Below are 26846 nucleotides of genomic sequence, written 5' to 3' on the forward strand. Positions count from 1 at the left end.
GAGGTAGTTCAGATCCTGAATCTAATCCATTCAAGAAAACTGCTACTTAAGTTCAGTTACGTTTAATAGGACAGGATACCATTTACAAGAAGGATTGATGGAGGCTGTAGGTGGGCTGCAACTACTGTACAGACATTGCTTGGAGTAGTGTGTTGTGTCAGGAGAGAAGCATTGCTCCTAGCATATCTCCTGTTAAACTTCACAGTTACTCTTAAGTTCTCTCTTTCATATTTTCAACTGCTCAAAGTGAGTTTTACTAACTTTGATAAGGGGAACCAATAAATCCAGACTGGACTGGACAGCACTGCAGTATCTCTCACACTCTATCCTTACTTTGTTACAGCAATCTTCATACAGTCAGTTACCTTTCTACTTGTGAAAGAGTGTTAAGAACCTCTTGAGAGTTCCTTAAGAACTACAGAATACGGTAATATTTGAAGACTGGCTGTAGAAGTTGTACTGTCAAGTACAAGCCCTATAGCTTACAGGATTTATGGGAGAACTATCCCCAAGGTTAAATGGAATGAAGCATTGGTTAGTTATCTGAAGACTACTCTTGAAATCATCTTTATAGAGTGGTAACTTTCATTTCACATACTACAATATTGTCATGTTTAGGTTTTACTCCACTACAGATAATATGTAACCAGAATATTTATTAAAACATTGATGGCATTAGCAAACCCTTTGGGAATGTGCTACAACTAGCACAATACTTGTAAACATTCTTTGTTTCTTGTATATTAACAGAAAGGGCTTTATAGCCTAAATAAAAAAAACTAGTGAAACCCATAACAGGAGCTGTCATTACATGCTTTTCCATTGAAACCAGGAACAGAGGCATCATTTATGCTAAAGTCTATTTTGCCATGAATAGGCTAGATTGTTTCAGAGTCATGCAATATGTCTTAATCACAGGGTGAGGAAGGAATCTTTTCCTGTGTAATAACTGCACTTTATTTTGCACTAAAATGTTTCATCCTGCTAGATCAAGTGGTAGACCACAATCCCCATAAATACTGCTTTAAGGTCAATTGCAGTTTATCATTCAACTGAGCAAATATGCATTTAACACCTAATTGGTTTTGTATCATTAGTGTTCCATCAGCATATAAGTGTGATAATTGTTAGAGAAGAAAATGTTTTGCACTCAAATTGTAAACTCCTGTAACCTGCTTGCATGGAAGTATATTCTTCTAACTATGCCTGATCATAAAGACACCTAATGAAATATTCCGCTTAGAAATTGTTTCAGTTGCACTTTTGGTTTTGTAACAAGTACAAAGTAAAATCACTCATGCATACTGAGAAAGAACTAAGTCTGCAGCTTTGGATTCATACATTGTTTCAGGGCTACAGAAAGTCATACTGGCGAAATGCAACTTGTCTACCATTTCTGTATCTCTCCTACCTCTTACTACCATGTCGTTACATCTCCTTCAACTTGTGTCAGTTTAACTTGAAAACAGATTATAAATAAAGTTATTTACATTTTTTGTCTGGATAGTTGTGGGTTTACTGTTTTAGTTTGTTGATGTACCTAGAGTAACAGGTAAATTGCATTCTTTAAAATACCTGTTCATGTTGGTTGCTCTGCATTTTATTAGATGTGTAGGATATAGTTTTAATTTATTTTTTTTCCTATATGGACTCATTCCCTCAGTTTAGTAAGCTAGTCGTAAATTTATCCAATATTTTAAAATTGAATTCTACACTTAAAGATTTTATATACAGGAAAGCCTTAAGTAAAATACTGTCAAAACTAACTAAGGTTGCTAAGTGCCAATATGGTAGCTAAGAAATATGACAGGCCACTGAGTAGAATCTTTAACACTAGTTTAACTAGTGTTAAACTAGGAAAGCCAGTCACCATTTTCTGTATTAAATGGCTACCTTTGGGTGACCTTAGATAATTCAGCCAAAAATATTTCCATCTTTTGTCAAAACAAAGATAGGGAAAAGTACATTTCGGTGCTTAACGAAGTCCTGAATTTGTTCCTGCATATGCTTTGGGGAACTTGATCTAGGGCAGCCATGCAGGGTTCTTCTCCTCATTTTCCTAAAAATCTACTTAAATGCCTCTGGGATGGGAAGAATAATTTGCACCACCTCAGTTTAACAGTAAAAAACGCCTGGGTTCTGCTATTTTAGTTTTCAGTTCCCTACTAATTGGGAAGTAACATGCCTGTTCACGGCATGCCCTGTATTGCAGGGACGCCCAACTCTGCACAACACTGCAGCTAACTGGGACAGATTGGCTGTGACTCCATTCCAAAGACTGAGCCACAACCAGCACATTCTGTGGCTGATACTCTACTTTCTAGCTGCTAGTGCTTCAACAGTGCCAGCTGCACTCTCTCATCTCATGCCTTTATCAGGCTCTAGTTCTGATGGCTATGCATGTACGATGCAAATACACTGCCATGTCAGATACCCCGAAGTATTTCTTTTAGGAGTTTGGATTCCAGGAACTTGTCTGTAAAAGGCCAGTTCCTTTAAACTGAAGCAATTTTGTCAGAACCACAATTTAAAAACTGTTTAAATATTTCAAAAATAATTAAAATTACAAAAATAAGTACAAAGTGCTACTATTTCATATCAATCTCACCCCCCTGCCCCGAGGTAATGTTAATGCAATACAATTTGCTAGAGCTACACTTTTTTCAAAGGCTTTATTTTCAGTAGATACAACGTATATGCATGTGTTTAAAAGATTTTAAAGCATTCAAAAATGCTCAGAGAAATTAAATAAGCATAGTTACATTTATAGATATATAGGGATTTGGTTTTGTTGTACACATTTTAATATGATTCGGCCGCAGAAACATCAAGAAGTTGGTCAAAAAAAAAAAAGCCGAGCAGAAACACAGAATTTTTTCTTCAGCTTTATTTGACTTCTGAAGAAACTACACAGACTTGTGCAATATCATCATACTCATATGTTCTCTTCAAAAATGTGTCTGTAAGTCTTAAGCCAGAAACACTCTAGAAAGGGAAAATATTTATAAGAGTTGTTATTAGAAAGAATTACTAAGCTTATAAAACAGCTATTTTATAACAAAACTATGCTATAAAGACTTACTTGCAATCCCTGCACTGAAGACAACAGTGTAAGAGCAAGATGGAGGGATGAACTTGGGTGCAGCTTTCCAAGTTGCCTTCCTGAAACGCCACACCAGTGGATGGAATTAGTATTGCACATTTCTAAAACCAGATCCATAGTCCTTTCACTGCTAGAAGAAAATAGAAAAACAAGAATAAATCTGTGGGCTTTTTTTAAGCATTCAAGGACCGCAGACATGTAAAAGCTTGATTATTTTATTATTCAGGTTACTATTAATCAAGCATTTATAAATAATTATAAGGCAGCAAGCAAGATTTACTGTGATGCGCAATAATTCAGTTGCATATAGCTTTGTCCGACACAAGCGTCCTGTCATGGGTTTAGCAATACTGGATAGCATAATACTGCTCACATTTTGGATGGAGTACAAGATTTTCCTGAGACGTATCTGCAGACCAGATACTTTAGTTCCTGGCTTCAACTTCTATTTAGAATTACTTTATTTAAATGTCACTCTTGCAACCCTTTTATAAAGGGTGACCATTCATCCTAGTGTAAACACAAATCAAGTCAAAACATGGATAAAGACATACAAAAGACTATGGTGACAATGTTTAGCAGGCATTCTAGCAGTCGTGCAGAACTAGCAGTAAAATCAGACTGGATACAAATGGCATCGTTTATTCTGACAAAATTACTTGTAGTTAAAAAAAATCCTATATATGCATTCATTTTGTTATTAGATTAACTAAGAAGAACTAAGATGATTTGTGATTTAAGTATGGGGTGCAATCTTAAATGATATTGCAGCCAGTTCCATGGAATTCCACTACAGATTTTTGGCAATCTCCTAGTTCAACTACTATTAACAGATCATGATGGAAGGTTTTTTTTGTTTCTTTGGGTTTTTTAAAATCATTGTAATCCAAAAGATGTGTTTCAAGTAGTTTCATGTTCCTACAACTCATAGTGAAGACCAGGTTTGAGTTGTTTCAGGAAAAAGTACTGAAAAATGAAACAAAGACAGCTTACCCACTCAGGAAAAAGCACAAGAATCACATGACATCATTACCTGCAATTTGTTATTTTACATGTAATGTCAAAAGGTTCTTCCAAATTTACGGTGTCTGGTATTGTCTCCAAAGAAAGCCTTACATCGCCATAACCAGGAGCCTGAGAGGTACAAGAATGCATATTCTCAGATGCTGGATAGTAAAGTTTAAGTTTTTACTACTCAAGTTTTCATTTACTGCAACAAGCTTAGAATAAGAGGAATTTTAAGAAAGACGACTGACTCTTTGTGCTTTTGATTTGTACAAATCACAGCAGTGCTCCATCCACTACCAATGACCACATTCTTGATAGGCTTAACAATTCATTAGACAAGGATGATCTTTATTACTAAGTTTTTCAGATAGTTCACATTCTTGAAGTCTGAATACCCATACACGATTCCTGAGAAGATCAGCTTTATTCTAAGACCTCTCTGTTAGGCAGATAACAGATATACTATGGACAATGTAAGTATAGTTTTCCTGCATAAACCCACCACTATTCCACATCCTAAGAAATAAGAGATTGTTCATTCTCCTTGCCATTTCAGTCCCCCGAGCCTCAGCCAAAATAATTAACTACCACCAGTTAGAAAGGCACATGATATGAACACTTATCAACTATCCAATTCTGTCAAGAGCCTAACACGTTTCAGATGGTCTAGTAACAAGCCTATGATAAATATCCTCGTTACTACCAACCAGGGCTGATTCAAGATGGTAACCTCCAGATAAAAAGCTTTAGATTTTCAATCCCCACAAATGATAGACTGTAAGGAAAAAACAAGGGCAAAATTTGTCCTGCCTGACAAGGCTTAGCTGTGACACGTTCCAATTCTGCTGATAGAAGGATGTCGTAGTAAAAGTTACATTTACAGCTTGATTAAAAGATAGGCCCAGCGAGGTCCAGAAAGCCAGTGACTGACAGGTTGGGAACAGGTTTTAGTCATACACAGTTCATTACAGACTGAAGACAGATGATATTTTAGAAAACTTATTAAATTGGACATTAGCACGAGCAAAGGGATGTCAAACCGATGGAGACTTCAGACCAGTTGAGCAACATAAATTTGGAACCTTTCAAGAAAGAGAAGTAATGATCTAGCACTGGAAAAAGGCACACATTTTCAGCTGTATTAGGTGACAGGAAGGAATCTACTGGAAAAATTATACCCAGTTCCCTAAACAATGGGTAGTTTACCATAACATTAGACTCTTCTAAGAGACATATTAAGAAAAAAAACAATAAAAGCAGTGTTTTATAGAATAAACTTAGCAGCAATTGACCAAATCAAGACAGGATCAGAGCAGATGAGAAGGCCTAAACCAGTACATACTTGTCGGCCTTAATAATGAGATACCTGCAAGAACTGATGGCTATAAGTAAAGGCCTTACAGTAACACCAAAAGGAGGAATGTAGTTTTAATCCAAATATGAGATAATTGCTTAAAGTATGGAATCAACCAGACAATTCCTTGCTTGTGCTACTCAAGAATAATGTTCTTTAACTTTGGACTGGTTCTAGTCTAGTCCTGGATTGAATGTCCATGAGCAGGTGGAGCACCTTTGGCATACTGTGGTTATGCATCTGTCTGGTTTAATGTCACCCAAAAAGAATGTAGTGGTGAATTCCAAGACCACTCCACCAAAAACCAAATTATGGTATGTGGGGGTGGATCCAGGATATGTGTTTCAAAAGTGCATTCCTGATCTGAACCAAGACAATGACAGAGGGGCACAGTACAGGTAAAATTCCAGGCCTGTGGGGGAAACAGTGGTTATAGGGCTAGTAAATGGATTAGGAGGAAAATGATGGAAGGCAAAAGGAGCCTAGAAATGAAATAATCTGATAGCACTTAGAAGATGAGGAAAAGATGAGAGGGAGTTACACTGCAACTCGAAGGGGAAAGAAACCAAAAACTGTTTGCTGCTTTTCCAAAGACAGATGTTGCTCAAAGTACAGAAAATAGCTCATGTTTCTCTGTTAATCACTAGCAAAAACCAATGACGACTAAAACTAATCCTGGAGTGTGGAAGTGTGTTAATCACCACTGTTTCAAGTGCAATTCTCAAAGGTTTAACAAGAACAGATGCAGAGTGAGACAATGCTGATTTGGGGGGGGGGGGGGGGGGGGGGGGGGGGGGGGGGGGGGGGGGGGGGGGGGGGGGAATCTGTCTTTAAAGAGAAACGATAGGAAAGGTCAGTTGAAAATGAGACAGTGTATTAGTTAAAAAACAACCAACAAGTTTCAAACTAACAGGAGTAACTAAGTTTAGAAAAAAGGGCAGTTTCTAATTTGATGGGGTTATACAGATACTTAACACCTCAATTAAAAACAAAGAAGTTTTAGTGACTTAGCTGTGAATTTCCAGGATCCATGTTTGCTTGCCTATTTCCAAGTCAATGTGATTTCCCTACAGAATTGCTCGATTTACTAGAAGATGGGGGCAGGGGGAGAGACAGAGGCAGAAACCCAATTACAAGATTTGTAAACTCAGATTAAGATTCAATAGTCAAAGCTTTTACTTCTCTCCCATATTACACCATCCTCAATTCAAAAGATGCAAGTCAGGTTTAGGCGTTAGAGTAGCCAGGCTGCGCGGCTGACTTAAGCAAGCTAGTAATTACAACTTAAAATGCATGAACAATTTCTAAATCAACCAGAAAGAAAAGATTTAATAAAAGATGTGGACATGAAAGATAAATAGTATTATCTTATACATAAAAATTAGTACTTGAAGCTAAAATGGCTGTATGAATTAGGGAGCAGACTTCTGTGTCAACAGTTGGCATACTTAAAGGAATTCTTTTGTCAGTGCTTTTCAGTTTGCTGCCAAATGGCATCCAAGAAATTAATTTTATTCTAACCAATGTGTTTTGCTACATAGGTTACTTGGTTCTAGCAATTCAAGTGCTCAATCGATTAAGTTACGTTGTTCAGTGCTGTGAAAAAAGAAAGAGGCATGTTATGTGCCAGAAAACAAATCCTCAAGAAAACAAGAAATGTTGCCACATGACCAAAAGGAACAAGAATGCTTTTGTTCAGCTACAGTCCCTTGGAATAGTGTTTTTTCCACACTTCACTGACCAAACATGTTAAATAACTTTCTCAAGTACAATAGAAACATGTGAATTCAGAATGAGGTCTAGAAAGTAAGCAGCTTGATCTTTTCCTTCAAGTCATTATTAAATTGTTGAGTTGCCTTAAAAATGGATGCTAAGTTAAATTGATGCTTAAGTTAAACTTACCATTCTTTGGAGCTGGCTAGTTTGCAGCCTTCCTCGTTCACCCAGATTAGTTTTCCATACAATGTCTAGTTTACCAATCACTGTTACACCTTTTATTACTCCAGCTTTCTCTGCAAATTCTTGCTTTGGTTTTAGGCAGTATAAGTATTGACGTGTGTCCATAGGTTGTAAATAAGTCCTTGAGCCAAAAGTAGACTCACTAAAAGAAAAAAACATTGGGTCTTAAACAGTTATTTTTAAGAAGACTTAAGAACCCAACCTTTTTTCCCATCCCTCACCAGTCTTACTGCATATATTTTATTAATGGCAAACACCAGAATATTTTTGTGTTTTCACAACAGAAAACAATTCTAGAATTTATGTAGCGTCAAGGACCAAGGGGAAAAAAACCCGATTCGTCTGAGCCAGAGAGAACTGAGGTGGAAATCCACTTCACTACATTATAATTTATTATCTGGCATCTTAGCATTTAAACAACAATGCTGGTAATTTTACTTCTGCTATTTGGTTCCCTCCCAGTAAATCTCAGTGTCGTAAGCCTACGATTCCCATTCAGGACAAGAACCATTACAGCAGATGCAAACACTTCATAAGAACAATACTCCACTACACTGCAGGTGAACCCTTCGACAAGCAAGGAGAAAACAGAATTTTCACTTCAGCCCCCACTGCAAAAGCACCCAAACATCACCTCCTCCAAAAACCCAAGCAACCGCAAAGCACAAACAGTCAAAGTTAACTTCTACCCAGACATCACAAGCTTTTGTATCCACAACATTTTACTGAACACAGTAGACAATTTTTCTGGTATTTGGTGTTTTACTGATTGACACTAAATGACATTTAATTTATTTCAGCATGACAAATTTTTATATTCTAAGATCCTATAAGGGCATTCCACTGATTCACCTTGACTGCTGCCTTGCTAGATCTTGATTAGAAGAACTGAAAACAATTACCAGTCTACTAGAAGGAAGCAAGGACAAGTCAGATGGGTCCTGTAAGGCTAAATATGTATACACAGATCAAGTCAGAACCAGACAATGGGCTAAATTTTATATAGGAGATACTGAAGAAGTAGTATGTTTTTGTGTTACCATGTCATCCATGTTACAAATTATTTGAGGATTAAGCTAGAGATTTCTCTACTACGTACAATTCCAAAGTTTTAAGAATAGTTTCTATAACAAGAAAACTGTAACAGCTTTTCCAGCTGAATACATAACAGGAATTTGATCTTTTTAATCAAGCAAGGTACAATCCTTCTGTTACAGACAACTAACTAACTGTGAGTTATGATCTCATGAAATCATAATACAAAGAGTTGCAAAGTCAAATATCCTGAATCTGGACATACCTTTCCTCTGCTGTGTCAACTGTGTTCAGTTCTGCAACATTGTACATCATAGATGGCTCTAAAGAAACCTTCTCCATAAACATTGGAGAGGTAGTGATATTCTGAATCTGAGCTTCCAGAAACACTTCATCTGTCTGAAAAAAAAGACAAAAGTGCAAGTTCATGAAAACATGATTAGTGTTATTAAAAAAAGTAGACAGTCCTATTGTTAAAAAAAAAAAGTCACATGTGTTTAGTTCATGCCTGCAAATCAAATTAATTAATGCAAGGAAAAACCTTAATCCCAGTAACAATAGGAGCAAAAGTGTTAGTCAACAGGTATCTTGCCAAACAATGGATGTGGGATAATTTTGCTACATTCTAGCTATTGTTTATTTGTAATGCATCGGATTACTGCTTCCCAGGACTTTCATCAACTCAATAGCAACTCAAGTTTTAATCCAAATTATTAAAAAAGAAAAAATAGAATAAATAGTAAGGAATTGCAGTGCACAATGACATGCCATGCCAGATTACTAGTGCATCAAGCTGTGTAAAAAAATTAAAATAAGTGTGTTTTTCTTTAACTGAAGTAAAATAGTTCAGGTACATGCTCTGAGATTTTATTATTATTCTGAAACATTGAAGTACTAGCTAAAAAGCCAAAACCAGCCTCCTCTCACTCAGCTGCATCATGCCAATGGTTACCAATATTATACGCATCCAACAATTTAACTGGTGCTCTACCTTTGAAATATCCTATAAGACATATCTGTTAAATGAAGCTAATGTCTGAAGATGGTATATAAGGACCAATTTTAGTACAGGAATGAAAGCTACAGACTGTTAAACTTCAGAAGCTGAAAAAACATGGAACTAGAGGTGGTTTTGCCTCACTGCTTCTGTGGAATTGCAGACTAGTGAAGTCACTTTGCATCTCTAAAATCTCAGGATAGAATAACTACGGAAGGCTCAGTCTACTAGAGATAGGAGTCCCTGGAGAAGTGAAAAAAAAAAACCCAAAGAAGTGCCAATTAAAAAAAAAAAAAAAAGGAGGGAGGAGGGTTTACCAAATTTGCATTTACAAGAGAGTTATTGATTCAGGCAGTTGGACTACATGATTGTTGTAGGTCCCTTCCAACTGAAATATTCTATTCCATAAATTCAGTATGAAGCAGTTTAGGTATTTTGTTATGACAAATAAAAAGAAACTGTAAACTTCTTTCCACCTTCCCCATAAATATATTTTTTTTTTAATCAGTGTAAATAAATCACTTAATTATACAAATGGAGTCCTGCTTGTATATTACAAAATAAAAGTGGGACAAAATAGTCAAAATGTTTTTAGTCTCAAAAGGCATTGTGTTAAAAGGAGAAATATAGAATCGTACTGGAACTATTTGTTGTGCCTTATAAACATGTTAAACACAAACCAGATGATAGCATATATATAGTAATGAAAACTGTGCAAGCTCCACGGGTTATGGACAGACCTCACACTTGCAGAAGGAGCTGGAAATAACCCCAACTAAAACATGGCTCTCGGTAATCATTACTACTACCACCTGACTGTCACTTAAACAGATACTGTTTATATCCCATAAATCCATTGCTCAAAGTGTCCATTTACCCAAATTTTAGTCATTTTCAATGCAGCAACCATAGGCAGAAACTTAGAAAAAGCTAATTTGAAAGGGAAAAGAAAAAACAAGCAGCATAATGAAAAAGCAAGTTAGTTTTGTATTATTCCTAAGCTGGTTTAATATCATATGGTTTTAAAAAAAAAAAAAATCCTTAAGTACTTCAGAAGAATGCAGTTTAATACAAGGCACACCTTAAAGTGAAATCAGACTGCAGAAGTATCGTACTAACTCATCAACTGTTACATGCAGTTAAAAGTTGGAAAGTGCAGTTCCAGCTAGCGAAAGGAAGAACATCCAACTGCTGCTCTCTCCTCAAACCCACTGTCTCCACCAACCAGACATGAAAAGTTCTGTCAACAGCTTACACAAGCAGTGCTGTAGTAAACCCTACATTTCTATGGGTCAAAAGCAGGAAAATTTTAGAAGGGATTAACTCCCGTTTTCAAATAATTAATCTAGTCAAATTTTGGTAAGGTATTTTATAGGAGGACCCCCACAAGCAAGAGTCTGTAATAATCAAGTTTTAGTTTCAACAATGGGTATTAAAGAAAGAGCTAACCATTTAAATGATTAGCTGCACATATAAAGATGAGAAAACATCTGTTCGTGATATGCAGAACAAACATTGCTTTTCCATTATGTTTTTAAAAGAATGTCAACAACAAGCACAGAGACAGATAGGCAATTAAAAAAGCATACATATTTATAAAAAAATAAATAAAAATTACCACAGAACTGAGGTCACTCTAATGGGAAAATAAAAAAAGAACACATTAGAGAAATTAGGGTTAAATGTTAAAGAAAAAGGAGGCTAACTTTCAAACAAAATGCATTTCTGCATTTTTTTTGCACCATCTAAACAAGATAGCATTAGTAAGACAGAAACGTAAATAAAAATGGATGCAAACAAAGATGACAACTACATTTCTAATAAGTTATAGCTAGTATGGTTACATGGTTTACTAGCTTTGCTTCAGAACCAATCCAAAGTAGAGCCTAAGGCACAGAAGTCACAGATAAGATATGTCAGAACAAACTGACCCCCCCAAAAAAAGAGAGTTAGTTTTTGAGCAAGTTTAAAGTTTCTCCTGAATTTAAATCCATGCAATGGGTTGTATATGAAATGGAAAAACAGTCCTTGTCAGTTTACAGATAATTTGAAGTATCCACATATATAAGGTCTCAAAATAAAAATAATGTGATAATGTGTTCTAGCAAAGCTACAATACTGCAGCTTATAACAAAATTCGGCATAACATAATCAGGAAAAGCTCTTTTTTGAATATCCATCATTCCAAAAACCCAACTTTAATTGCAAACTTTGTTTTCTTAAGTGTCTGCATATTTGTCTCCCTATGCATGTTTGCAGGAACAGAACGTTTTACAGAGCCTTTTCCAAAGCACACCAAAGTCAGTGAGAGACTTTCTATAGACGAGGGCAGGTAATTCAATCTCAGGATTGCAGCAGGTTAGGGCAACAGGGCATGCGTTCTATGCATGAATTTCAGTGATCAACTTGATTTGGATGCTACTGCAATACGAGCAACAAGCAAGAAAATTAAGGTTCAGCGTCATTCCTTGTCTTAGAAAAAATTAAATTATGGATTATAATTTGTAATAGAAAATAATTTAATGACAGACTTTATGGATAGATAACATCACATCTGTAATATTAATGGTAACAGTTCAACTGGTTAGTCAACCTTTAAAGACATTTAGTTAACTAATAACTGACACATACCAATTTTTTTTTTCTCCCCTGCTCCCAAGGATAACAATCTTTCTTAATATTCAGGATGAAGGTCTTAGTGCTTTGACAGCAATGTAGTATCACATACAAGATCTAACCAAAGACTTATTTCTACGTTTTTTAACTTTGACTTCTGTGGTCACAACACATAGCAGCACTTTATATACTTTCAGAAATGAAATACGAATGGTACTGTATCAGTTTGCTAGCCAAATAAAAATTGCTCAGTTAATATCATCCAAAATCTTTAAAAAAATTTTTCTCAATGGATACTATGGTAATGGGAGTTGCATAAATTCCTGAACAGGAAGAAAAAAAGGCATCAAAGCAGCCTTTTAAAACCTTTACAGGGGTGGGGAGGGAAACCAAAACCAAAAAACCACAAATACCAGCTCAGACACCAAAGCTTCTCATAGATCTTTATCATGAGGAACTGGTGGCTAACTGAGGAATGGAGTTTATTAAGTCCCTTATCAAGGCCAGTCAGTAAAACAATTTTGTAAGAAAAGAATTGCTCAGAATTTACCCTAAAGAGGTTTTTATTTCCATTCGTTATGCAGTGTTCCAGCACAACACAAAATTTACACGTGAAGTATAGAGAGACAGCAACATTTAATTTATCTGTCCCTCCTTCCCCTACCACATATTTTCTATCTGAAACAATAATATAATCCACACACAAAACAGAGGTTTATTTTGTTCCCAGAGGAACTATCTAGTTTCTTAGGATTATTTTTGTTTTTAAATCACAGCAGGAGACATTTCCAGACATTCCCATTTACGGATCATACCAGTTCTATAAAGCACTCAACCAGTGGTATGTGCTTACATTCCGACCCTACTCAGGTATCTCACACCTGGTCAACCTAAGGATTGAAGCCTGTGCCTAGATACATGTACCAAGATATTTTTAGGAAAATGTTTTTCTCTTTTCCTCTGTACTATGATATTTAAATTGCTGATGACCTATGCCTTGATTTATCCTCCCTTTAAATAAATTACACGCTATATATTAAATGTCTCATAAGCTACACGCTATTCGTTCACAGCAGAGAGAAAAACTTTACAGAAAGTTTCCTGCACAAGGAACAAGACAGATATTTGCATCTCGAATCCTCATTTGTAGAGCAGAAATTCTTATCTGTTATTTCTCCCTTCTGTTTTGTCTATTGATACTGTCAGGAAGGGAAAGAAATATACCTTTCACACCTCTGTAGCCATAAGCTTGCATGATGAACCCCAGGTGTGACTATGATGGAGATAAATAATTAGAATAGATTTGGAGACTCTGCTTTTCTACATGTAAATTCATAGCACATATATCTGCTTAGTTAAGAACAAACAGGAGAGCAAAATATTTTCTACTTAGCTTAACACAAGTTATTTTTCAAGTTGCCAAAATTCCATATATTTTCTTCTCCTCTCCTCTCCCTGACACTTTGGTCTTTTTTCTCCTATCTACTATTCACTGCAACATAAAACACCTACAACTTCACTCTATCTTTTAAACTATTTCAAACAAACTATTTAAGCATGCTAATGAAGGCTTTCAGCCAAATGACTAGCAGTGTAATAGCTGACCATATTTCAGGGGTTGTGGAAAAAGTTTAATACTCATAATGGAAGCTCTCAAAGTACTTTGCAAGTATCAGTCTGAACTTTGTACAAACAATACAGAATACGATGCTCACAAAATTAAGCTACTTGCTCGCTATCACAAAGCAGGTAAGTGATAATGATGGAAACAAATGTCCTAACTTCCTCTGTAATGAGATATTGTGGAAGTTTATACCCTACAACAGACCTATATAATACATATATCCACAGGGAATGTCTACAAATAAAAAGAATGCTGTATGTAATTTGTAAGAATTTCCACTACCTGTGTCACCTTCAGTTAAAATTCTTCCCATGAATAGCCAAAGGCAGATGCCTAAGTATGTCCAAATAAACATACAAGGCATCTATAAGGTCACTGAGTTTTGACGCCACAAACCTAAAAATTAAGTTATTGAACAGAAGGGCCATATTTACATTCGGGAAATTTATATTTAAAAATATGACCCCTCTGTTCAATAATTCAAATTTAAATTTCCCCAATCTGGTAAATTATTATCTGCTTTGTGAACAATTAATCTCCCTTACAGTAAGTACTCTATCGGCCTAAATATACAAGCAATAACTGAAAGTATTTGAGTTAATGGGAAAGTGGAAGATATGCAAAATTGTCAGTCAATTGCATTAAGGTCCTGGCATGTCTGCCTTAGTTACCATCTCCTTCCCCCCTTCATCAAAAGTATATCTATTTTTAAACTAAATGATATAAACCCACCACCTAAATTTTTCCCTTTAGAACTGATCATCTTTCTCAGAAACACATGTACTTAAGAAGCTCTTTGAATTTAATCTAACCACCTAATGTGAAGTAATAAACCCAGCACACCAAAACAAACCCAAATACACACAGCTCTCACTTACCTCAGCATTGTAGAATTTAGTTTTCACATCTAGTGGTTTAAGAACCTGAATGAAATGGAAAAAAGACTGATTGACAATTGGTTTCTCAGACAGCTTCAGCATAAACTGTTTATAAGTACTAGGATCTTTACTAAAGTGTTATTTTTCTATCTTACGCAGAACAGGTGCATAATGGAATATATGATACAATCAACTCAGCTAAAACCTCACAATTCAGCATATATACTCGCTGCTTCTTATTTGCACACTTGACTGCTTTGCTACTAAGCAGTTTTCTCAGACTGAAAACAAATACTTCTCCACCTAAGCACTGGCCTCTTATGAAACCAGACAAATCCAGTGCACTAAGTAGATCTATGACTAAAATAACATTACATCCATCTTGTATCCTGAAGTGGTCTGCACTTGCTTTCAAGAGTGAGCAAGAACCTTGTAATATTTACAAGTCCTTCAGTGTTCTGCAGCAAACAAAAGTTGCTGAGGGCTTCTCTAAAAATAAATTAAATAGAGAACAATTCATGTGATCAGCTTAAGCAACAAACCATTACTAGGCTTCACTTCCTTCTTGAAAATGCAACTGTTACAAGAAATAAGCCAATAAATCATTTTAATCACATGAGATTAAATCAGCAAGACAAAACAATTTGATGACATAAAAGGTGATAATAAAGTGTTGGTTCTTAAGTGCTTGAATTTTGTGCATAAAGCCACTACAGTTAACACATTCAAATATGAAATGGATATACACAGATGTAACTGAAAGAAATAATCATCTATTATACTTGTAAGGAAACAAATTTAAATTATCTTGCTGAAGACATTTATTTGCCTTTACACAGGGAAACTTTTCTTTTGTTTACATATAAGTGTACTGCCACTCAGTCAAAAGTCAAAATTTTAATTTAGGTGATCATTGGTTGAGTATTTTTTTCTGTCAAATATTTTGCTTCAGTGAGCTTCTTATTAATTTCCCTAAATGCTGATGTTTTCTCTCTCTTTCTGATAAACCAAGTCTTTCCATTCATTCCAGCAAATTTCAAGTGGCATTCCAGTAAAAATCAAATAATTATTGTGAGGTTCACAAGCCCCCCCGCCAAATCAAACAACCACCAAACCCTAGAAAGAATCATTCCTTCTCCATATAAACAGAATGGTGTTAATTACTCAGAGAAAGCTTTGGAAAAAAAAGGCACTATTGATCAGTATTAAACTACATATAATGGTTGAAAAAGAAGCTGTTTAAAAACAACTATAACACCAGTTCAACTTAAAGATCCTAGAAAACATAACTGAAAAAGTTGAGAATCTGTCAAAGAGAAAATGGTTTTTTTGTTATAAAATATCTGGTGGCACCTCAATCACTAGCAGCCATCAATTCCCATTGTAAAGACATTGTTCAGTTTTCTGTACATTTCTTTTTGTTTGTTCTCAGACTTTCTAGCTGGTGTCTCCATGTCAAAATTAAAAAATAACAACAAAAATTGCTCAGTGAAGTGTTTTTCTCATAATGAGTCAGAGAGTATTTATAGAATGGTGTTAAAGTGTATATATACTTTTTGAGAAGCTCTTATGCTTCCTTCTTTGAAGGAAGAGGTTCAAATTTGACAGATACCTGGCCTTACCTATTTTGACATTAAAGTTGCCTGTGTTGGATTCAGTTAAAAAAACCATAGAAACTACAATATGTATGTAGACCCCTGAAAAATGTGCACAGATAAGTTTCCATATCAAATCTAAAGGAGACAAATCGACATCTTGAACAAGGCTCTGGCAAGAACAAGGGTAGGGAAGGGAGAGAAGGTGAGAACTGGAAGCCTGCAGATGCATATGTTAGTGATCAGAGAAAGCCTAGAAGGGACAGAGGGACAGAATACTGACCTCCTGGGGGACAAAGAATGGAGAAATTGAAAGGGAAATGGTTTCACAGGGAGAACAAGACAAAACACACAAAGATGAAAATCAGCGTCAATAAAGATGAAGAAACACTGCAGAGTTTCTGGGTTCAGCAGAGTGTAACACGAAAATTGATATGGAATGATTTTCCCTAGGACTGTCTGGAAACACCTTTGACTAATCAATACCTGCCATTTCAAGGCCCACAAGTACTAACAGCACTCGGGTGTTCTTTGTCTGTAGCGCATGGCAATTTAACTTTCTAAAGACTGAAATGCTTTTTTCTGAAGTATCTGGACAGAATACTAGAAAAGAGCAAAATGAAATCACCTGCAACTGGCAAAACATACAGATCTCAATTATATAATGCTTCTGTATTGCCAGACACTCTGTGAGAGTATCTAAAAATGTATTCAGTAGAGCATGTCACCTCATCCTCCATTCTACAGGAAAGAACACACAATTTTCCAAGTCTCAGCATATTTCTCTAAAAAATAAACATCCATTAAATACACAGCTAAGATAGACTCTTTCCTGCCAGAACCAGTCCACAAACAACAGTAATTTCCTGCTTTCCTCAGTTACTCTAATCTCAAGTCTTGAAATCTGTGCGGTGGAATAAAAGGTTTCAACTCTGTCAATTACTTCTGTGGATATTAGTCAGAAGTAACACATTAGACTTCTTTGCTTAGTTTCCTTTGAAAAACAAACCACTAAGTTCCAATTTAAAAAAGGTTACACACACTAAAAGAAAAATCAGAATGTTACAATCTAAACTCAAAGGTTAGATGTGTCAAAGTCCTAATGAACAATACTTGTTCTGTTTAAAAATAATCATAAAGCTGACTGCTATAAAAAGGTTTTTTTTAAAGAGTAGATTTTTCTTTCTCAATAAATGATCAAAAATTAAGATGTAATATTTATTATTTCTGAAATGTTTAACTGCATGGTAATTAGAAACCATCAGTTCATGTGAAGTTTGAAGCAATGTTTTTTATTGGTTCACTTTTAAAGTCAACAGATTTTTAGTATGTAAAAGTGCTTTTGAAGTATCAAATGTTTTAAAATGGGTTTTCCAGATTCACCCACTTATTAAAAGTAGAGTAGAATACTTCGTGCAATACCTGAAATTTGAAGAACTTTCTGAAGTACATCTTCTCTCCTGTCTGTGTAGTGTAACTTACTGCACAAACTAAGCTGAAAGAAACAATTTAAAAAAAAAAAAAAAATCATTTTTAATTACTTCAAATTTTGTGCCTATATCAAAGCAGGAACAGAATAGCATGCATGTGCTGCAGTTTCATTTAAGCTAGTTTAATCACAGAAAAATTTAAAACCTTACATGTGAGTTCCTATCTCCTTTACTTCATGATGGATCACATCATCAATGCAACAGTCAGGTTTAAGTTCTGCCACTGCAGCACTGGAAGCTGAAAGGTTCAAGCGCTGAGAACTTGTCTGAAGATCAGCCTGGGGACAGAAAAACAAAGCATTGGTTGGAACTGCAGCTGCTTAAAGCAATCGAAAGAAAAATAACTTATGTTATAAAGTACTAGGTTTCACTGAGCATTTTGTACCCTACATGCTTTTATACATATAATGTAACTAAGATATATTAAGATGATAAGACACTTGTCAAAGCTAAAGACAAGTTCTGAAACACATGTAAATGGTCCAATCATTTAACACGTAGCTTATAAAATCTCTATTTACTTTTTACATTGAGTTCTACAATGACTTCTGGCATTTCTATTCTCAACGTATTATTTGTTCAGCAGAAAATGCAAAACACCGACAAACTAGAAAAGAACTTATTTGAAATATAAGCAAAATACAAGTCAATGCATGCTTTACAGAGACTTGCTTTGATGACCTCACTGAAAGTGCAAGTAAGCGAATATAACTCCAATTTTTTAGCTGTGGAAGTTTTGCTACACCAATTCTCCAGAGAAGCTTTATAACATACCCATTTTTTTGACACAATCCTAGTTTTTCATTTTAATCTTTAATGATTTCTATCATCATTTTTATTTTTATGTCTTATTGTTTCCAGATTTATTTTCTGGATTGGAAAAAGTGACAGATATTTCCTAAAGTCTATATATTAGTATTAAACATACAAGATATTGTCAGAAAACATACTCAACATATTTTATTTTTTTATAAATCCAGTAAGTAGATTTAACTTCACATACCTTCACCAGTATGTCCTTGACAACTTGATTACTATCATTGTGTACACTAATGTAACTGGAAAACGTCTCTCCCAGAAATATATTTCTGTGTTTAAAAAAAAATAAAAATAAAATATGTTTAGTAACAGTTATGTAAAAAACCCAAAACATTTCACTGAAACCACTTTAAGTTCTAATTAAAATATATATACACTCATGCGTTTGCCAGATCAGATCCTAAAAGTACATTGGCATTTTCACACCCATACTCCTAAATGTCATCCTTCCAAGACAAACAACTTCAAAAAAGAACAAACAAATCAGAATTTTTTTCTGAATAAAAATCTGAGAATAAGAAGAAGATGGCTTACAGTACCCACAAAAATCACTGTAGTGAAGTCTGTTAGTATAAGTTGTGTTTTATAGTAGTGCATTACGTTAGAAATTCACATACAGCTGCAAATTTCTTTCAACTTTGAATCCTTATTACATTCAGAGTCAGGCTACAGACAAGGAACATCAGGAAGCATGCATTTACATATTATGTCACATTATAAAACAAGCCACAGATTATTTTAAAAATGATTGACCATCTCATTGCATAACAATGATGTTCAAAAAGAAAGAAAAGTAATAAAAACATTATTGTTAAATGAATCCTAAACCTTGCATGTTACAGTTACAATAATTCATTCTTACCCAAAATTTTGAGGCAGAGTCAGCATTTCTCCTAGCATCAAAATTTCTGCTCCCTTTACAGTAGAAGGATCACCTTTCATGAGCTGGTTAAATAGATTACCTGCAGAAATATCAAAATGCTAGCACCTAAATATTTGCTAAGTCTAAAGCTTTGTCTACATTTAAGTTATAACACTTAATCACTTATTTAGATGTAATTTATTTTAGACATACTTATTTTAGAACTGACTTGTTTAGGGATGAAATACGTATCTATAGGCCTGCCTATAAATTATAACTTACTTCCAGGCACTTGTGTCCAATAAATCATTCAGTATACATACTGAAGGGTGGAATCCCAAAGGCATTGCTCAAATTAACATTAAAATTCACAGGAAATTCTGCCCAAGTAAAGCACATTACATAACAGAACTAATCAACCCTACTTACTTTCTTCCCCTGCTTGCTTTGTATTTACACACAATCCTCTTTCTCTGAATCTTTCCTTTGCCTCTTTCTTATATGTGACTTCTAGATTGCAACTATTACTGGGAGACAACCCAGGGATTTCCAATTTATGACTGTACACCAAGCACAACACAATTCAAAAGCGGTGATTCTTGCAAAATAATTTTCCATAGAACATTCATGTGTTGGTTCTAATTATCAGGGCATTTTCTCCAGATAAAGAAGATAGTAGCGCCAAACTTTCTACAATTACACATTTCTCTCTCACAACTGCCTTCCATCTTGTGTGTTAATTGCTCAGACTTTGAGATCACACGTTTGCAATATCATTACCAAGCTTTCAAAGCAGTAGGTCAAGAGTTGTAGAGTGCACCTTGGTATTTGCCTGTAGCCATTACCAAACGTACAATGTATTGCTGTTTCAGATTACCATCTATGGGAGGTCATAAGGCTCCTCTGACACCTAAGTCTCAGATGCTCACATTGCTTAAACCTGGTAATACGTACATAATAATCAGTCAGTAGAAAACACATACCTGGCAAATCTCTTTCTTCACAAGTCACCGGAATATTAGTGAATAAAGTAGGTTTGGTTAGTCTCATCACTGTAAAAATCAGAAAATAAACCATAGGTCAATGAAACAAGTATTTTTTAATTTATTTTTTTTAAAGTATAATTTTGTCTTGCTCTCCTTGCACCAAGAAAACCCACAACCATCAAATCTTAGCCTGAAAAAGGGTAACACATTTTTGGATCACCTGGCCTTTTTCAACATAAAAAATTCCCTGCTACTCCGACATCCAAGAGCACTGGTGATGCCATTGCTCCCTCTTGCTTTATTCCCCTGGTGCACTAACATCTACTGCTTTCAATCTTATGTGCTAAAGGTCTTATATCTGTTATAGGGTGAAGTGCTTCGTGGACTTCAGGAGAAGTGTACCAGTTCGATTTTTTTGTGGACTCTTCTAGGCTAAGCACCTGTTCTAGAATCCTGGTTGCTCTAGAATGGGACATGACTAGTACAGGCCCTTTCAGTCAAACTCCAGGCTGTAAGGAATTGCATTTACACCCTCATCTCCAAAACATATGCAAGATAGAGTTACAAGCCTAAAAGCTTACACTATTTATACAACTGTTTTTTCTTTTAGTCATAAACTTTAAACTCAAACCAGCAAAACCATCACAAAAACCTCAGGAACACACTTACAAAAACCCTATTTTATCGATACTGACAAAATCAAAATCATTGAGATCTTGCTATTAAAAAAACTCTGCTTCAAGAAAGTGGTATTTTCAAAGGCTATTTTAACAGAATACTCAAAATTACATGATTTTTATTTGCATTACAGATTTAAGATGTTGCTTCTTAAAAGAACTCCTCCTTATTCATATAAACCAATGGCCCTAATCTTGCATATGGCTTCTCATGAAAGGATTCACATGAAACAAAGTTGAGCATTTGTAACCTTAGGTGTTGATTTGAATATGTAAAAATCACTGATTTGTTTTTCTTCGAAACTTAACAAACATAAAACCATATAATTTCTGAAAACTAAAAAATAAAATAAAAGGATTTCTCTTGACTGCAACAAGTTACTCAACATCCTTGCACTGACACACGTATTGTGCTTTTATCTTTATTGTACTTTTGTACATCTTATATGTCAGGTCAGTATTCACTATTTCCAGTTGTGTAAAATATTCAGTTATTTCAATATACATGTGGGTGTAGTGCGCTGTATTTGTTCACAAGAACTTACACTACCATACAGCAGACCTATGCAAGTTAGCATCGTCACAAACAAATCTCACTTTTCACATAAAAAGGGTAATACATCCTCTTTGTTATGGTGAAAAGTTGAAAAACACGACCTCTGAAGGCTTAGAACCACGAGGTACATAAAAAGCCCCAAAATATGCAAAACAGAGTAAATGGAGAACCAGTTTCAACATTGAAAATGAAAAAGATAAATATTGAATTATACATGCATATGAACTAAACATTTCTGGAACAGTTCAAAACGGAACTCTGGATTTCAGCTTGTACATTGGTGCTACCCAAGACTGTAATAATTCTGCAGAGAAACCAAATGTGGCGTTCACTTTTTACTACATGACAGTTATCCAGCTGAGGTGCTCACAGCTAGCAGTGCATGTATCATTATTCACATATAAGCCAACCCAAAGCAGCAGAAAGCTGACAGCTACCACTGAACAGTTTAGAAATACATGCCAATGATCCAAACTGAGCAATATCCTTAATTTTAAACTACAAAAAGATATGTAATGCCTACAATAAAATATAATTATTCCAACATAAGAATGTCATCAGAAGAAAAATGCAACTAAAGTCCAAGGGGATTTTATTTAGTTTTTACACAGAGGGATCTCCATTATGCTTATGTGCACTTTTATTTGGTCAGTGTTAATGATAATCTAACAATCTACAAATACCATTCACTTATTTTCCCCCTTTTCCAGATGCCGCAGACCTTGACCTCCAGCTACAGCAAAATTATCTGGAGTTAGTAGGGGTGCCTAAGAGAAATACATATTCTTGCAGTCATATCAATCCCAGTTTAACTGCTCTACTGACCCTCCAGACACTGAAATGAGCAGGGACAGCATGACCTTGAAACACTTTATTCTTTCAGGTGACAAAAAGTCATGCTGAACTCAGCCTTGTATCACCATAATACGCATTCAAATCCTCAGAGACCTTTACCTTCTTCCTATAAACAGAGGTTTACAGATAGAAGTCTGATTTCTTAATTTCCTGACCTGCAGCTGAAAGTTAGTGCTTTCTTGTTTCCCAATATAATTAGAGACAAAAGACCAGAAACATCGGGGGGGGGGGGGCGCACGGGAATCTTATTACCAAAGTCATTAAACAGCAAATACTAAGTTGTTCACTATTTTTCAGCACACAACTTCCACTGAAACTATAATTAGTAATTCTGGGAAAATAAGGATAACATTACTAAGACAGCATATACATGCAATGGAAAGTAAGTTTGTATTTTGTGTGAGGGCTATGCTTTCATTAAAAAAAACCCATACACACTACTTTCAGGAAACGATCAGATCTTGAAAGTCTGTGTCAAAAATAATTACAGATCCTTATAGCGATTATACCAACTCACTTAAAAATATTTTTCCTTCTCCTCATTTCAAAGAAGCACAGTGAGGATGTACTTTGCTTGACTGAAAGCATAAATTTTATTATCTGACACAGCTTGCCATAATAGTCTGGAATTTTTATTTTCATTTTTTTTCCTTTAGACCACCAAGGTAGAGAAAAGCCACAAAATGCAGTACTAAGCCAAACAGAAACTTATTAATCTTAATAGAACCATTCACAAGCCTCCTGGCAAAACAAAGTTAAATGAATATATTATTACAGTTAAAAAACTGTAGCAAATATTAAATAGTTTTCTGCTTGTTAATTCATCAGTTGTTCTAAAGTTTGTATATTCTAAGCTGCTTAAAAACTCTAGTACTTCAGACAGCAATTTTGTTATGAAACTCTATCTTACAATTATAAACTAAATATAATTCCAAATTTATGTACAAGCAAATTCATTTTATCAGTAAGGCTTAGCTTTTCCCTAAGAATATTTCTGACATATTCACAGTATAATATATCACAGAAAATCCATATCTGTCCCACAGATCTTTGGATAGTAGCATTGCAAGATGGCAATTCATTCTGCTTGATGAGTCTATTCAATTTTATCCAGATGTCCTCCAAATTCTGATTGTTACAAACGGACTGTTCAATTGTCCACTTTGCTCTATAAAATGCATGCAATTTTAGTCTTTCCAAATTATTTTGCAGTTCTTGAGATAAAGGAAGAATCTTTTCTTTAAGCTTAGGGCTAGGGAGAGAGACACTCCAAGACCTTTTCAATTTTTGTTTTCCGTGAAGTGGTGGTTCTCCTTGATTCTCCAAGTTAATTGGTCCGTGAACAGTTTGTGCTTGGATTAAAGTCTGCCCATGTTTCACATTAGACTGAAACTCAAGGAGATTTTTTGTGCAGTCATAATCAGGAGATCCTGTAACATATTCTGAAGGTGTAGAAAGTTGTTTCAGTTCTTCTGCTTCCTCACAAGAAATAACAGGTGGCTGCTTTTTTGGCTTGAGGGGAAATCTGTATAAATCATTTGGAAACCAGGGTGTAAATCTTGGTAACCGACGAATGGGAAACTCCTTCACTGCTGCTTCTGCAAATTTCTGCAGTTTTATTAGATCTCTCTGATGTGGTCGATAATGCAAGACTACTTCCATGCTTGTAGAGTAGGAATCCAGTTATTCTTAAGAAAAGGAACAGTCTCTTGATTAGGATTCTCAAATCTAGACTGAAACATCTTATTTACAAGAATTTCCTTGCCCCATGCTGCAAAGATCAGTGGAAAACAGGACCTAAAGCAGAAGTATTATAAAAAAATAAGATACTAACATATTAAGAAAAACATTGCTAGGATATTTTACAAAAAAGCAACATGTAGTAAAAATAAGTGAGATACATATCGGAACATTCTACTTTATCCAGGCTGAACATCAGCGACTGTATTCCATCATTACCAGCATAACTTCAGTACACTGAACATTATCCGTATGCATGCAGTTTACTCAACACTGTCACTCCCAAGAGTATTCTTTTACTGTCACCATCTCATACTTGTCATCCATCATTATTCTTGCTACATTGTTGTGATGTATATTAAAAGACATACAATTACTACTGCCTATTTTCTCAAATTTACCAGACAAATCTTTTTTTTTTTTTTTTAAAGTGTTTTCCTCCTACATTTCAACATTTTAAGCCAGGGCATATAAAGCAACTAGAAAACACGTGTGTTACAAAAACCCTTCCTAAAATAGTACTGACCAATATAGTGGTTTCTAAAGTCACAGGTTAAAAGGGAAGTGCTATAGGCAAATTAAAGTTATCTGTTTCCATTTCATATCAGAACTACACATACAGTTTTAGCCTCAGAGCTTCTGAGCAGCCATCCTTTTAGTCCTTAACTTAAGGACCTAATAATTCCTTAATTTATTAGGCTTGTAGAATAACTAAAAGACTCATTAAGTCCTTAAAGACTTTATACTTTCATACATCGTTGCTTCCTTTCCTACAAAGATTATACTAACTGCTGGGGGGAGGGAGGAGGAGAACTACAAACATTACTATGAAACATATCATAATACGCACTCTCTTGCTCTCCTGGTTTTCCCCGCTAAGAAGTTTGCAATCATTTCAGGTTCCCTGCCAGAGATCAGCAATATACAATGACATTAAAATTAATAAAATCTAGGATTGCTTAGTCATTACACTGTCAAGATTTTGTTTAAAATAGTCACAATGCAAAGAAACCCTGATACCTTTCTCATTTCTTTTGCAAAATCTACAGCCTGGACACTGCAACAAATTCAATACAAGCCCAAGGATTATATTGGTTTCTTACAACAGCAAAATGATACATCATGAAACTTTTTGCTTTGAATTAATTACTATCAAAATGCATTTGTAATGTCAGCTGATGATGTTCCATGTTCTCAGGTTTTTGGCTTTATTTTGTGTGTGTGTGTGTACATATATGAAAAGGAGCTTGTTGATCTTTGAATTATGGTTAACAGATTTTACTGTGACATGCAGACAGCATTAAAAACTCTCTCCAGGAGTGTTGTAAAACTAGTAAATGGGCAGAAGATGGGCTCTGAAATCATCTACACACCTGCACTACTTTATCCATCTGAGCAGCCTCACTGATTTAGAATGCTTGCAGAATTGAGATTTTAAGCAACTATTTATTTATTCTTACTTAACTAGCAGCATTTATTTTATAAACAGGCATGGTTATGTCTGTTGATTGAAATAAGGTGAAAGTAGATTCAGGCTTTTCAGTGTTTCAATTGCCGACTTACTGGTACCCAACTGCCAGCAGAAATTATCAAATCCTTTACAAGGCTCTCTTGATTTCTGTCTTAATTCTGCAAGGTATGTGACAGACATACACATTTTTATTTTCACTATTCGTGATTCCTGAATCAAGGATGTAAGCCCAGTAGCTGTGCATTAAGCATAAGGTTAAAGGAGCAAAAACCATTAAAAGGGGAAAAAAAACAAATAAAAGAGACAGCAGGGAACTGGAAAACAAATTAAAAAAAAAAAAGAATTTCTTGTAACTGCTGAAAGCCTTGTGTAAAACGCAAATACATCGAACAGCCTCGATGGCGCCATCAAGCAAGGTGTACACCGATGTGCAGGGCCCTCTGTCACTTATAATAATTCCTCCCCCCCCCCCCCCCGCCCGCCTCCTTTTACCCCCGGGCACCTCCCGCCTTGCGCCCCGCCGCCAGGCGATCCTGCCGGGCCGCTCCCTACTCGACCTTCTTCTTGAAGAAACGGCCTCGCCTCCGGAACCGACACGGTGTTTCACCACCGGTTCCCAACCCGCAGCCCGCGCCGCCTCGGCTACCGCCCTGACCGCGGCGCCCGGCCCGGCCCGGCCCAAACGCAGCGCCTCGCCCCTCCCCCGGGCCCAGCCCGCCTCGCCCCTCAGCCGGCCCCAGGGCAGGGAGGGGGGCGAGGGCAGGGCCGGTGGAGGCGCCGCTGCCAGGGCGGGAGGGGATGGGCAGGCCCGGCGGGCCGCACTGTCGGTACCTTTCAGAGCAAGCAAGTGCTCCTGCTTGGGCTGGTTAACGTCCATGGCGCCAGTCTTCACCCGTACGGGAGGGCAGACGGGACAAAACGCTGCCGGTGGCGGAAAACGCTCGGCCGCGAAAGATGGGATGAACCTGTACAGAAAGCCCGGGCGCGGTAAACACCGCCGAACCCGGAAACAGCTGTCCCAGGATGCAACTCGTCACCGGCACGGCACCAGCATGGCGGGCGAAACTACAGCCCCTACAACGCACTGCCTCCCGCTCCCCCGCAGGCGGACAGGGCGGACGAGTACTCCGTGAGCGTTCTGAGGGGCCACCGCCTCCCCCTTTGCATGCTGGGATATGTAGTCCCCCAGAAGTCACGGGGGCAGCTGTGCGGCGCGGCACG

The 26846-nt window shown here is 36.2% G+C and overlaps 2 protein-coding genes across 7 annotated transcripts; both read right to left on the reverse strand.

The window, feature by feature from the left end:
• Positions 1-2655: 2655 nt before the first annotated feature.
• On the reverse strand, positions 2656-26712 carry TRAPPC13 (trafficking protein particle complex subunit 13). 4 transcript variants are annotated; one of them, XM_050913197.1, is made up of 13 exons: positions 26457-26712; positions 20324-20392; positions 19341-19440; positions 18663-18747; positions 17810-17937; positions 17592-17664; positions 14575-14619; positions 11075-11092; positions 8725-8858; positions 7368-7566; positions 4137-4237; positions 3083-3230; positions 2656-2985 (listed from the first exon to the last, which is right to left on the reverse strand). In XM_050913197.1, exons 1-13 carry the CDS (start codon positions 26500-26502, stop codon positions 2887-2889), a joined length of 1245 nt encoding a protein of 414 aa, XP_050769154.1. In that variant the 5' UTR covers positions 26503-26712; the 3' UTR covers positions 2656-2886. The 4 variants fall into 4 exon arrangements, with proteins under 4 accessions (XP_050769154.1, XP_050769153.1, XP_050769156.1 ...); XM_050913196.1 differs by having other exon boundaries at positions 3083-3233; XM_050913199.1 differs by lacking the exon at positions 11075-11092.
• On the reverse strand, positions 22986-26507 carry SHLD3 (shieldin complex subunit 3). Of its 3 annotated transcripts, XM_050913200.1 has the most exons (3): positions 26457-26498; positions 25005-25058; positions 22986-24211 (listed from the first exon to the last, which is right to left on the reverse strand). In XM_050913200.1, exon 3 carries the CDS (start codon positions 24074-24076, stop codon positions 23327-23329), a length of 750 nt encoding a protein of 249 aa, XP_050769157.1. In that variant the 5' UTR covers positions 24077-24211; positions 25005-25058; positions 26457-26498; the 3' UTR covers positions 22986-23326. The 3 variants fall into 3 exon arrangements, with proteins under 3 accessions (XP_050769157.1, XP_050769159.1, XP_050769158.1); XM_050913202.1 differs by lacking the exon at positions 25005-25058 and having other exon boundaries at positions 22986-24102; positions 26457-26507; XM_050913201.1 differs by lacking the exon at positions 25005-25058 and having other exon boundaries at positions 26457-26500.
• Positions 26713-26846: the final 134 nt, after the last annotated feature.

Source organism: Gymnogyps californianus, chromosome Z, assembly GCF_018139145.2.
Source record: "Gymnogyps californianus isolate 813 chromosome Z, ASM1813914v2, whole genome shotgun sequence".
Lineage (NCBI taxonomy): Eukaryota > Metazoa > Chordata > Aves > Accipitriformes > Cathartidae > Gymnogyps > Gymnogyps californianus.

Bases quoted from the DNA above. Each gene is read 5' to 3' on its own strand.
- SHLD3 (XM_050913202.1), bottom strand. From the start codon at position 24,076: ATGGAAGTAGTCTTGCATTATCGACCACATCAGAGAGATCTAATAAAA.
- TRAPPC13 (XM_050913196.1), bottom strand. From the start codon at position 26,502: ATGGACGTTAACCAGCCCAAGCAGGAGCACTTGCTTGCTCTGAAAG. The intron at 19,441-20,323 runs GTATGTGTTTTC...ATATTTCTGCAG, and splicing joins TGAAGAAAGAGATTTGCCAG to GTAATCTATTTAACCAGCTC. The intron at 2,986-3,082 runs GTAAGTCTTTAT...TTCCCTTTCTAG, and splicing joins CTTCAGTGCAGGGATTGCAA to AGTGTTTCTGGCTTAAGACT.